Source organism: Erpetoichthys calabaricus, chromosome 1 (genome assembly GCF_900747795.2).
Source record: "Erpetoichthys calabaricus chromosome 1, fErpCal1.3, whole genome shotgun sequence".
Taxonomy (NCBI): domain Eukaryota; kingdom Metazoa; phylum Chordata; class Cladistia; order Polypteriformes; family Polypteridae; genus Erpetoichthys; species Erpetoichthys calabaricus.
The window spans coordinates 19,952,387-19,966,818 of record NC_041394.2 but is presented as its reverse complement, the minus strand read 5'-3'; the positions used below and the strand labels follow the sequence as shown (position 1 = coordinate 19,966,818).

Genomic DNA, 14,432 nt, shown 5'->3' with positions numbered 1-14,432 from the left:
CGACCAGGGCTGTGGAGTCGGAGTCAGAGACAATTTTGGGTACCTGGAGTCGAAGTCGGCAAAAATGTACTGACCCTGACTGCTAATAAATTTAAATTGTAATGAAAAAAAAATAGATCAAGTATAAATGTCCTATTTCACAAACAATAGTCCTAATTAAGTACTTCTCTGATGTAAGAATAAAGCCCAGTGCATAGTTATGTTACTACTAGTGTGAAGTTCAGCTGAGCTATTATAAAACCTGACATTCACATATTGTAATCTGGATCATGATACATTACAAAAAGTGGTTTTGTTTTATTTCAGATATAATGTGTTTAACAAGTTCATTTGAGTATAAATAAGTGTAATGATGTAGGTGTAGGTGTGTGCTATGGCCTGATGTGTGTTCACGGGTTCTTGTCTTTTGTTTAAACTGGCCAATACCGTAGAGAGTCAGCTTCCTAGCCAGTAGTTCCGTGGTTAAATGACGTGTATGTTGCCTTCCTTCAATCAACATGGAAAATACATTAGCATATTAAATACAGAGGAGTCGGAGTCGGGGAGTCAGAGTAAGAAGTACCAGAAACTAAGGAGTCTGAGTCAAAGGATTTATCTACCAACTCCACAGCCCTGAACCCAACGACAACCTATATATGCTTTCAGTATTTTTTTTGTAAGTTTATACTGACTTATTGCAAGCATTTAAATTTCATAACAGCTTTGTGTTAAGATAGAGACAGAGACGAAGCTTTACTGTGGTATTTGGTTTCACGCAGGCTGCTCAGAAACTACAGCTGTACAACATGCGACCTCACACTTACAGCGAAAGACTGTGTCTTTTTCAGAATCCCGCTGCAACTTTATTTCATTGTTTCACCTTAACATTGCTCCAGCAACACAAATTGAAATGTTGGGGATACACTTATTTGAAATGACGTGTGCTTGTAACAAAAAAAAAAAAGAAAAGACATTTCTCACCTGCAGAATTTGAATGTCTTTTGCAGTGGCATTAAGCTCTGTTACTCAGTTTTCTTGAGTCAGATATAATTAGTGATATAATTAACTTTCAGAGAAAGTTTTAAAATTGAACATTTTTTTGAGCTTATGTATTGTTATTTAATATTACATTTGATAAATTGTTGGTTATTATTGTTATCTACCTTAACAAAAGGATAAGTGTCTATGTGTTGTGAGAGGTAGCCCGAACACCATCAGACAAAAACCAGTAAGTTCTTAAAACACACATTTCCCTCAGTCCTTTCTGGGCCAACTTTCCTCCTCACTCCCGAGCATTGCCTTCTTCCACCAAACTCCGGCTCTCTGATCGCAGGAAGGTGGTCCCCTTTAATCCCCACCCAGATGTGATCCAGGTGCCTCCGATGAACTTCCGGCGGCACTTCCTGGTGTGGCGGAAGTGCCACACGAGCACCCAGAACCAGTCCGGGTGACCCTGGAATTCCTCTCGCCAGCACTTCCTGGTATGGCGGAAGTGCTGGTTTCCAGGGCTGTATGATTCTCCGGGCGCCCCCTGGCAGTGACCACGGGCCCCAATTGGGTTGAGCTTCCAAGCTCGGTTCCCATGGCCCCCAAACTAACCAGGGTGGCTGCCCTCTGGTGGTCCGGGGGAGGTATAGTCCCTCTCCCAGTCCTTCCAGGAGTTCCACTGGGTATGACGCCCAGCCTCCTGCCACAGTGTTCAGTTGGTTGCTATGTCTCTGTCATTTCAAAAGATTTGTGGTTAAAAAAAAAAAAAATGCATTCCGTTTGTCATTCTAATAGATGGTGCATCACTAACACTGCTTTTATGAATCCTATACCAAATGGCATATAATAGAAACATATGCATTGAATTTGTCATTACAACAGATGGTACATCACAATCATTAGTAGTAATACTTTTTTTGCTACACGCATTACAAAAAAAAAGAAATGCAATGGATGGTGCACTGCAAATATTAATGCTGAAGTCTACATTAATTACTTAGTTTTCAACCTGTCTTAGATGGATAGCAAAACTATTGGTAAAAAGTTAGAATTTTGTGTTTAAGTTTTGTAATGCACTAGTGAGGTCTCACCTTGAGTACCGTGTGAAGTTATGGTCTCCATATTACAAAATAAGACATATCAGCAGTAGGGATGGTCAAGAGGAGAGCAAATAGGCTGATTAACAGACAGAGTAATATGATGCCAGATGGAAGGAGTTGAATCTTTTTCAGTTTAAGCAGAGAGAAAAAGGTGACATGATTCAAGAGTTTAACATTATGAAACAAATTTGTACAGCAGATCCCAGCTGCTACTTTAAAATAAATTCGACAACAAGAACAAAGACACATGCTTGGGAACTTAAGGGCAGAATTTTCACAAATGTTAGAATTTTTTTTCACACAAAGAACCAAAGGGAATTGGAATAAATTGCCAAGTAGTCTGGTGGACAGTAAGACTTTAAGGATCCTCAAATCTCAACTTGACGTTATTTTGGACAATTTATGTGAACAGGGCGAAAGAGCTTGCAGGGCTGAATTGCATGTTCTTGTCAGAATGTTTCTAATGTTCTTATGTTCACATCATACATCTTCTGGCTGGGAGGGGGTGAAAATAAATTTACAGGCAAAAATAATGTCTAGAGATGCAGCCCCAACCAAATCCTGATACCAAGTGTATACATGTTGCATACTAAATACATTTCCATATACCCATTAGCCACCAATAGCCTATTCAAAATGGTCACCCTCTGTGGACTTTATTAACTTGAGATACACTTTTGATAGAAGTGCACCTTCCAAACAAATGCAGGGTTGTCAAATTGTATAGACAACATAGCACAATAGCTAAATGTTTCTCATTTGTAACTAGGTCAAGCAAGTCAAATAACGCTTCAACTGACAGCAGAGAGACATTGAGAAGCATGTCTGCCTTTTGAGGCTGCTGTCAGAACAACACAATCTCATCACTCCATGCTCCTCTCCTTCCTCAGTAGCACCAAATGTAAAGCAAATGGCATGTGATGTTTTAAACCATCCATCCATTTTCCAACCCGCTGAATCCGAACACAGGGTCACGGGGGTCTGCTGGAGCCAATCCCAGCCAACACAGGGCACAAGGCAGGAACCAATCCAGGGCAGGGTGCCAACCCATCGCAGGACACACACAAACACACCCAACACACCAAGCACACACTAGGGCCAATTTAGAATCGCCAATCCACCTAACCTGCATGTCTTTGGACTGTGGGAGGAAACCGGAGCGCCCGGAGGAAACCCACGCAGACACGGGGAGAACATGCAAACTCCACGCAGGGAGGACCTGGGAAGTGAACCCAGGTCCCCAGATCTCCCAACTGCGAGGCAGCAGCGCTACCCACTGCGCCACCGTGCCGCCACTGTTTTAAACCAGCGCATTCACATATACCCTTTATCAAATAGAGAAGTACAGTGGAACCTCGGGCCACAAACGTTTTGGACCACGTACAAATCGGGTTACGACCAAAAAGTTCGCCAAACTTTTCCATCTGTTCACGACCACACACTTGGGTGACGCACAAGCCAGTTTCCCTTCCCGTTCATACGCGCCGATGATTTCCCTGTGCATTCCCAGTGCAGCGAGCGAGAGAGAGAGAGCGTGCGCGTGTATATATATTTCCATACAGCTCATACAGTCCGGAACGGATTAATTGTATTTACATACAATCCTATGGGGGAAATTACTTCGGGTCACGACCAAATCGGGTTGCGACCAGAGTTTTGGAACGAATTACTGTCATGACCCGAGGTTCCACTGTATATCATCATAGACACTGAACTTTTTTCTTTTCATATAACACTGCACGGTTTCTAACCCATTAACATTTAAATTGGTTAGCAGTCACATTTTAATGTATGTGAGAAGTTGTGAGTGGTACACCGGTAGAAATTTTCACATATCATTTTTACCATGGTTTAGCACATAAGGAAGCCACCATAGTTACTTGTCACATATGTGGCATGTGTGGTGTGGAGAGGGCAATCCATTACAATTTGACACAATGGGGCAAATAATAATGTGGGGATGGAAAAAGAAAACGAAAATGGAGCTGCCAGCATTACCTCACGTTCACACGACAAACAAAACGACAGCACTACACACTATAGCTAAATGTGAATGGTTCACATGGAATTAAGTAACGTACAGCAGAAATGTCCTAATACTAATGGTGTGTTTGATCCGGCAATTAAATTTATATAAACACAGAAAATGCATGTTATAAGGATAACCAAGGGCAGTGGAATCAGAGCATTAGGGCTCTAGCTACTTTTATTTAACTCTCCAAAGCCACATGTGTAAAGCTTGCAGAGACTTACCCAAGAAGACACAAAGCTGGAATTGCTGCTAAAGGTGCATCTACATAGTATTAAATACGAGGTGAAACACAAAAATAACTGGACTCGGCTTGGGGCTTTCCTGGAAAACCATGTAGAGGTCGGCTGGACGTGAATCATAGAACTATTTCCCCTCCTACACGCCCTCTCAAATGGCTAGGTATATCCTGTGAATAGACCAGTCAGTATTTGCACAACAATCACTACATGACTTGCTGCGACAATGTCGGGTGAAAAAAATCGAACAGCGACACAAGACAATGCTCCCGTTCACAATGCTTTTTCCATAAAGCAGTTTTTGACTGACAAAAACATTCCTGTCCTTGATCATCCTCCCTATTCACCTGATTTAGCTCCCTGTGATTTTTACTTGTTCCTGAAAAACAAAAGTGACCTGAAGGGAACACATTTTTCTTCAATGGATGAAGTGAAGACAGAAACGGCAAGCCTGTTGAAGAGCCTCAAGTAAGACGACTTCCAGAACTGTTTCAATCGATGGAAGATACGCATGCAGCAGTGTAGAGATTGGGAGGGGGACTGTATAGAATATGACAAGGTTTAGAATGCTGTAATTCATCAATATTTTTTTTTTTTTTTTTTACCAATCCAGTTATTTTTGTGTGTATACTACCTTGTATACTAAAAATTGGGCTGAACATTTCTATGAATGACAGGTTTAAATTTTTGATTTTTAATAAATTTGCAAACCTTTCTGAAAAAATATTCTCACTTTGTCATTAGGGGTTAGCAAGTTTATGTTGATGGGCAAAAATGGCAAATGTATAAATTTGAAATAAAGTCTATAACTAGGGATGCACGATAATATTGGATTTATATCTGTATCGGCAGACAATGGGTTAAAATAATTTTATCGGCATCGGACCGATGACTAAATTGGACCGATAATTCGAACCGATATTGATGACACATTCACTGTGTTTTCCGGATGTGCCAGACGTTTAGGCGACGCTGGGCTACTGTGCGAAAATGTCTGTGGTGTGAAAGTTTTTCAAAGTGAGTGAGAGTGACATAAAATATGCCATTTGCAACACTTGTTCAACTAATGTTTTGCGCGGAGGGACCAAAGTGCAAAATTTCAATACCACCAACTTAATTACACACTTGAAGACATGCCATCCTGACAAATATACAGAATTCCTCAGAGCAAAAGAGGAGAATCCTGTGCCACCGCACACAAAATCAAAAACTGCAGTTGCTCAATGTGTTGATCAGTTACTTGAAAAATCAAAGAAATTTGATAAAGATAACCCTAAAGCTCAAACAATTACTGAAAAAGTGATGCAATTTATTGCTTTGGACGATCAGCCATTTTCTGTTGTAGAAGATACGGGATTTCGAAGGCTGCTTGAGCATCTTAAGCCCCGTTACCAGATACCCAGTCACTGTTATTTTTCTGACATAGCGCTTCCAGAGTTACATAAGATTGTGGAAAGTCATGTGCACGAACTCCTTGCTGGAGATGTCACAGCCATAAGCTTTACCACTGATATATGGATATCTGATATGAGTGCTATTAGTATGCTTAGTTTAACTGCTCAGTGGATCGACCGCAAGTTTGAATTGCAGAAAGCAATCTTGCACGTCCAAGAATGCTCCGGATCACACATGGGTGCTGCACTCTCTGTGGCGTTTAAAAGAATGTTTGAAACATGGAAAATACCCAAAGAGAATGTTCATGTAGTATTACGAGACAATGCACGCAACGTTGCAAAGGCTATGGAGGAATGCGGGATCCCAAGTTTGCCATGTATGGCTCATACTTTACAGCTTGCCGTGAACTATCCCAGCGCAGCGTCTCAGATACAATAGCGATCAGCAGAAAAATAGTCGGTTACTTTAAGCATTCACAATTAGGTAACTTGCGTCTAAAAACTATACAAACTGAACTTGGTATGTAGCCGAAAATGCTTCAGCAAGACGTTTTGACTAGATGGAACAGCACATTCTATATGCTGCAAAACTTGCTGGAGTAGAAAAGAGCCATTGGGGCTTATGCCTCCGATTTTGAGTTACCTGCAACTCTAGCGCCTAATCAGTGGGGATTGATCGAGAACATAATCACACTCCTTGCTCCATTTAAACAACTGACAAAAGAAAATTGCCAGTCTGAAGCCTTGGCTTCAACGTTATTCCCTCAGTTAATGCTTTAAAACGACTGTTGACTAAAAGCATTCATACTGACTTCGGAGTCAAAACCAGTAAAGGCGCTCTCTTGGAGGCTGTAAACAATCGTTTCATTGAGATTTACACAGAATCCATGTATTGTGTTGCCACTATTGTAGACCCGAGATACAAAGACCGCTACTTCGATGCAGATGTAAAATCACAGGCACTCAAAATGTTGCAAGCTCAGATGGAACTTGCATCGAACGAAATGCAAACAACTGAATCACAGATAGATGGTCCACAACAGAAAAGGGCCAAACGAAATGACGAGGTGGCATGCACGCTTTTTGAAATGTACAACAAAATTCTTGAAGAAAACACATTGATACCTCAGGAAAACAACCAGATGACAACAGACGTGAGTTAAAAAAAAAACTCTGTGGAGATCTTTACAACATTGTTTTAAGTAAATAACTACGGCTGTCGGATCAAATATCACTATTCTAACATAATTCGAATGTATAAAAAATCTTGGAAGACAAGAAAGAAAAACGGCAATCAAATGTAAAAGAGCGGTTGTTGGTTTTACCTGGCACTAACTTTGGCTTCATGTTACTTAAGACGTGCTGGACACTATTGTGGGATTTTACAGATCTGTTTTTGCACGTAACTTTTTAGGATCAGCATATACGTGTTTCTAAATTGTTAACCCATATTGTTATTAGTCATTAGTTAAACAGTCGGCATCTTCTGTGTTAAACACACCCATTTAAAAATATATATAGCATTTTTATTGTAGGTAGATCATTTCGACCTGGTCATTTTAAAAGTAGCTCGCAAGCCGATAAAGTGTGGGCACCCCTGATCTACAGTGAAAAGCAAAAATAGTAATAATAAAATGTTTCAAAAAACAGCAAATACAATACAGTCATGCATTCAATTCAAATGCCATTTACTTATTTTTATTGTAAGGATTCTAATCTTAATCTGACAGCCCTGGTAAAAGCCAAAATGCAGACATATCTTTTAGATATGAAAGATGACACAGAATATAATACTGTATACAGTATGTATGCATGCTACTCGGCAGGTGCAGGGATTTCTTTCTGAAGCACCAATCCCGAGGAATGAAAATCCACTGAAATACTGGAACAACAACTGGAGTCGGTTTTCCACCATTGCCAAAGTAGCACGCAAGTTCCTGTCAGCCCCATGTACTAGCATGGACAGCGAGAGATTATTCAGTTTGGCTTCTAATGTGATCAACGAAAAGAGAAACAGAATTTCCTGCGACAAGGCAGAGATGCTCTTGTTCGTTAAGAAAAACCTCACCATCATGCTTAAAAAATAGAAAAGAATAAGCCTCCAGAAAAAAAGTTATTTCTTTTCTGTTGTACGCTTTTCTGTTTTTTAAAATTATAGATTGGTTAGATTTATTCCATCAAAAAGAAAGAAAAAAAGTTATGTGGTATCTAATACTGTAGACTGTAAAACAAAGGATCAGATACCTAGCCAAATGTGGTTGAGCAGAAGCCATTTTAATGATTGTAAATAATCTGCAAAAGTTGTTATTCTTAAGTGGTACTGCTTATTTCATTGTCATTGTACATTTTACCATTTTTTTCAGTCTTCATTTTTTCGATTATTGTTGAATTTGTTGTATTTGTTCCATCAAAAAGAAAGAGAAAAGAGTTATTTAAAGCAACAAAAAAGAAAGAGAAAAGAGTTATTTAAAGCAACAATCTGCAAAACTGTTTTCCATATAACCAACAGGTAGCCAGCCAAATGTGGCAGATATCATTTGGTTTTAATGATTGAATGTGGTGTGCAAAATTGTTATACAAATAAATGTTCACTTTGTCTGTAATTCTTGTTCAGACAGATCAAGTCTCATTTTTCTCTGTATCTTATAAACATGTATATCGGCATCGGCAGATAAGTATATAGACATTATCGGATATCAGCCCAAAATTCCCATATCGGTGCATCCCTATCTATAATGCAATAAAATATTCAGAAAGTGCAGGGCTCTGAATCATTTCTGATTGCACTGTAATTTTAACACTTATGTCACATCTTAACCTCCTCTTGCTTAAACTGAATAGGTTCAAATCAGTTGTCAATCTTTCCTCTCTCAGCTCATACCTTACATCAATGTAATCTGTCTAGTTGCTCTTCTACAAGTATTCTCTAGCAAAGTTAGATCGTTTTGCAGACCTAAAAAGCACACATAAAACTAATTCTGACCAGCAAAGAAATACTCTCCAAGTCAGTGCTTCACAAACTCGATCCAGGGGTCCCCATGTGGCTGCCAAGTTTTTGTTCTAACTTTTGTTTTTAACTGGACCCCTAGACTAAGTGAGCTGACACTTGCCAGCTTTTGTGCTCTTAAATCAATGTAGAACTTATAAAACTAAGTTTGTAAATTTGTATTAAAATGTACTATACGGTTATATAGGAATAATGTAGTTTATTTCTACTTATATTTTCATCTTGATTTTCATTCTGCTTGTCCAAGTGTTCTGATTATTCAATCCATTATTTACTAATTAGTGGGTCTACTGCTGAAGTAGTTGCAGCCTTTCGTCATTCAGTGGTCTTTGCCCGGCTGTCTGCTTGTTTTTAATCGTTATTATTATGATACAATCAATGAAGCAAACTACACAGAAAAAGGGCAAAAAGAATAGGAACATAGCAAAACTCCGCTAAGCATCGAAAGCTATAGTAAAAATAGAATTTTTTCTAAATGTGTTATAAATGTAAGAATCGTATTCTGCATTCAGAAAATTACAGACATAAGAAGAGAAATCCTCACAGTTATCATAACTGATTGTGAGTCTAGTTAGAACAAAATCCCGCAGCCACAGAGTGCCCCGAGGACCGGATTTGGGAGCCATTACTGTAAAACGCCAGTGCCATTCGATTAGTTTGGGTTCCTTCCCTTAAGACAGACGCCCATGTTAGAGTCACTGACGACTTTAAGTGTCTCGGTATGAAGGAACGGGCTGTGTGCGTTCTTCTGTGGACTACCGTCGTTCTGGCTTGCGATCAGATTCAGAGCAGGTCCACGGAACTTCACAATGTAAAAATGAATAGACGGATGTCTGTTGAGTATTTATTTCAACTCTGTTAGATTCATATTCAACAAACAATGCCATGTGCGCATGCCAATAACTGTACGGCTTGTTTTATTAAGTACAGGAGCTATCACTGTAAACACATCAAACTACCAATCACCCTAACTCCTCCATATTTATTTTAATCAGGAGAGTATTGACGCCCTTAATATGATCAAATACAAAACTAGCCCCGTAGCTCACCAATCTCTCCGCTATGCACCGCTCACTAGCCGGCTGGCATGACGTCGTGCAAATATATTTAGAGGAGCTCAAGTCCTCAATCATGCCGGAGCAGCTGTTGCATTGAATGTCGGCCTGCTCTTTTTCCAATTCGTCTATCTTGGCAAATCCCCACCACTTCGCGAAAAAACTGAAAGCCACAAACCGAGAAGTAGTACGCCTACTACCCAGGGGCACCGGTTCCCATTGACCAAAACACTGTTTATTTCGCAAAAAAAAAAATTAAAAACAACCCAAAAAGAACAACACAATCTCTCTCACCAGTCGTGACGGACGCCATGATTTTCTAATCCTATCGGCGGCGGTTGTGGACGTCATTTCCGGAAGTCGAGTATTGCCGGAAATAAACGAAGTGGTGACGAAGTTCTGGACTTCAATCGAATCGTCTTGCTCTGTTGAATTTGACTACCTGAGCACAAATCGATAGTTAATAATAATAATAATAATTCATTACATTTATATAGCGCTTTTCTCAATACTCAAAGCGCTATCCACACAGGGAGGAACCGGGAAGCGAACCCACAATCTTCCACAGTCTCCTTATGTCTGTCGATCTGTGGTACTCTGCAAAACTACTAGCGCACGCAGCTTCGGCAAATGTATCAACTAAAGGAAATCGACGGTCTTTTTTAAGACAGAAAAAGGTTTCCAGAAAACCCATATTTTTATTTTTTTAATTTGTCTAACAAACATGAACACTTTCAATTAGGACACATTGACAGAAGTATTTCCTTTATCAGGAAATGCTGTCATACATCCATCCATCCATCCATTTTCCAACCCGCTGAATCCGAACACAGGGTCACGGGGGTCTGCTGGAGCCAATCCCAGCTAACACAGGGCACAAGGCAGGAAACAATCCTGGGCAGGGTGCCAACCCACCGCAGGACACACACAAACACACCCACACACCAAGCACACACTAGGGCCAATTTAGAATCACCAATCCACCTAACCAGCATGTTTTTGGACTGTGGGAGGAAACCGGAGCGCCCGGAAGAACAAACCCACGTAGACACGGGGAGAACATGCAAACTCCACGCAGGGAGAACCCGGGAATCGAACCCAGGTCCCCAGGAGTCCCAACTGCGAGGCAGCAGCGCTACCCACTGCGCCACCGTGCCACCTGCTGTCATACAATTTTTTATAATACATTTTGCAAGTGATTCATAAACACTGACTGCTGGGTAACATAACTCAGTAATGTAAAATGCATTATTAAGAGGTAACCAAACATCAATTTAAGTTACTCAGTAACATTTGAAATGGTCTTAAAAATGAATACATATACCCAGTGGCCACCTGCAAAATAATAATTGTGTTAAAGAATAACATTAACAAAGAATACATATAAGAGCCAATATTATAATGTTAATGGTAAAATTTGCATACAGTGAGTGTATGACACCTACAGACCTACAGACACTTGACACCTAGATTATGATTTTCTTTTTAATGTATGTGCCTCGTACTTAATGCTCAAAATTTTCCAACAGCCATATTTCCAACTATTTTGGAAACCCTTACCTACAATACTTTAGAAAGCATAAAGATACATGCATGTAGCAGATCAGTTATAATAATGTAAACAAAAGCAAATAAGATCCATCCATCCATTTTCCAACCCGCTGAATCCAAACACAGGATCACGGGAGCAAATAAGATGGATTCTATAATATGAATAATAGCAAATAATCACAAACGTGAGAAAAAAAAAACATGTCACAATTGAGAAACCAGAGTGAGGCAGTGGACACAATCGCCACAAAAGAGCAGGATGTTTTAGTTTTTGTACATACTAAGCACTGTATACTGGGAACACCCTACACAACCTGCCACCATTTTGGAGATGCTCTGATCCAGTCGTCTAGCCGTCACAGTTTGGTCCTTGTCAAAGCTGCTCAGATCCTGATGCTTGCCCATTTTTCTTGCTTCCAACACATCACCTTTAAGAACTGACTGTTCCCTTGCCACCTAAGACATCTCACTCAATGACAGGTGCCACTGTGACGAGGTCATCAATGGTATTCACTTCAACTGGCAGTGATTAGAATGTTGTGGCAGATTGGTATATCTCTGGATGCAAAATATGAGAAGCAGAAGATCAATTAAACAATTAGATCATATAGAAGTAAAGCTGAACCACTTACAAACCCCTTTTCAGAAAGAAGATGTTGGCAGCATGCGTGGATTACAGCGCATTGCCACACCCACCATACAGCAAACCACCCGGACTGAGGTCTGAGTGCAGCCATGCAATGGGGTGACGCCTCAGCACCACACTGAATAGTGTGTTTTTTTTTTACAGAAAAGTTGTGATCCAATTCTAAATTTGTGCATATTTGCAAAATACAATTAAGTTGGTCAGTAAAACTGAAAATCTTTTCATTGTACTTTTGCCAATTAAATAAAGCTTCATGCATTAACATATCACAGATTTTTATTTTTATTGCATTTTGGAAAAATATTCCAGCTTTTCTGGAAATAGGGTTTGTATTTCTGAAGCTGGTTGGAATGAAAACCTCCAGCTACAGGTTTCCTTCATTTATAAAAAGCATGTGAACTATGATTACGAAGACAAGTATACAATAAAAAGAAAGTAAACTTTGTAAACAATTTAAAACCAGTAAGCAGCATAAACAAATGTAATTCCTAAAACAGCTTGCTGTTTACTGCTTTCACGTTACAGGGCAGTAATCGTGAATATGAGTTCTCACCTCGTGATGACAATGGTGTTGTAAGTACAGGTAAGCCTCCTTATACCTCCTACTTATGGGATTTATGGACTACTTGTTGGCGACCCACCTCAATGACAAGCTGGACTGGAGCTACAGAAAGGAGGGCAGAGCAGACTTGTTTGTAAGTAATGACATGCTTTAGATGTTCAACACAGTGCTGCCCCTGGCGAAACTGCGGCCTTAAGTGGAACCGTCTTCATGGACATCCAACACTCCGCAAATGTCCGTCTCTGAATCCACTACATTAGTATTTAAATAGTTAAAGATGTTAAAACCTTTTGCCGTACTTGTTTGTAATATTTCTTGTATACTTTTGTTTAAAACAGTTTTGTTTCTTCAATGGAGAACGACTTTTGGACGGCTTCGAGGAGATTCTGGTCCACCGTCCGGCGTCTCAGGAGGGGGAAGCAGTGCAGTGTCAACACTGTATATGGTGGGGATGGTGCGCTGCTGACCTCGACTCGGGACGTTGTGGGTCGGTGGGGGGAGTACTTCGAAGACCTCCTCAATCCCACTAACATGCCTTCCAATGAGGAAGCAGAGCCTGGGGACTCGGAGGTGGGCTCCCTCCATGCCCGGAGTTCCTCAAGGCTCTGGATGTTGTAGGGCTGTCTTGGTTGACACGTCTCTGCAACATCGCATGGACATCAGGGACAGTGCCTCTGGATTGGCAGACCGGGGTGGTGGTTCCCCTCTTTAAGAAGGGGGACCGGAGGGTGTGTTCAAACTACAGAGGGATCACACTCCTCAGCCTCCCTGGAAAAGTCTATTTGGGGGTTCTGGAGAGGAGGGTCCGTCGGACAGTCGAACCTCAGATTCAGGATGAACAGTGTGGTTTTCGTCCTGGTCGCGGAACAGTGGACCAGCTCTGCACCATTAGCAGAGTCCTAGAGGGTGCATGGGAGTTCGCCCAACCAGTCTACATGTGTTTTGTGGACTTGGAAAAGGCGTTTGACCGTGTCCCTTGGGGAATCCTGTGGGGGGTGCTCCGGGAGTGTGGGGTACCGGACCCCCTGATAAGGGCTGATCGGTCCCTGTACAACCGGTGTCAGAGCTTGGTCCGCATTGTCGGCAGTAAGTTGAACCCGTTTCCAGTGAGAGTTGGACTCTGCCAGGGCTGCCCTTTGTCACCGATTCTGTTCATAACTTTTATGGACAGAATTTCTAGGCGCAGCCAGGGTGTTGAGGGGGTCCGGCTTGGTGGACTCAGGATTGGGTCACTGCTTTTTGCAGATGATGTTGTCCTGTTTGCTTCATCAGGCCGTGATCTTCAGCTTTCTCTGGATCGGTTCGCAGCTGAGTGTGAAGCGGCTGGGATGGGAATCAGCACCTCCAAATCCGAGACCATGGTCCTCAGCCGGAAAAGGGTGGAGTGCCCTCTCAGGGTTAGGAGCGAGATCCTGCCTCAAGTGGAGGAGTTCAAGTATCTTGGGGTCTTGTTCACGAGTGAGGGAAGAATGGAGCGTGAGATCGACAGGCAGATCGGTGTGGCGTCCGCAGTAATGCGGGCTCTGCATCGGTCTGTCGTAGTGAAAAAGGAGCTGAGCCGTAAGGCAAAGCTCTCAATTTACCAGTCGATCTATGTTCCTACCCTCACCTATGGTCATGAGCTATGGGTAGTGACCGAAAGAACGAGATCGTGAATACAACCGGCTGAAATGAGTTTCCTCCGCAGGGTGTCTGGGCTGTCCCTTAAAGATAGGGTGAGAAGCTCAGTCATCCGGGAGGGGCTCAGAGTAGAGCCGCTGCTCCTCCACATCGAGAGGAGTCAGATGAGGTGGCTCGGGCATCTGATCAGGATGCCTCCTGGACGCCTCCCTGGTGAGGTGTTCCGGGCACGTCCAACCGGGAGGAGGCCCCGGGGAAGACCC

At 41.6% G+C, this 14,432-nt stretch overlaps 1 protein-coding gene across 2 annotated transcripts in view; it reads right to left on the bottom strand.

The window, feature by feature from the left end:
* The window catches only part of c1h19orf47 (chromosome 1 C19orf47 homolog), a 50,194-nt gene extending 40,041 nt beyond the window's left edge, over positions 1-10,153 (bottom strand). Inside the window, exon 1 of one of the 2 annotated variants that reach the window (XM_028796114.2) lies at positions 10,085-10,153. In XM_028796114.2, coding sequence (XP_028651947.1) covers positions 10,085-10,103 — 19 coding nt within the window. In that variant the 5' untranslated portion in view covers positions 10,104-10,153. Of the gene's footprint in view, positions 1-9,784; positions 9,808-10,084 lie in introns of those variants that run through there. The other variant, XM_028796121.2, reaches the window with a different exon arrangement.
* Positions 10,154-14,432: the final 4,279 nt, after the last annotated feature.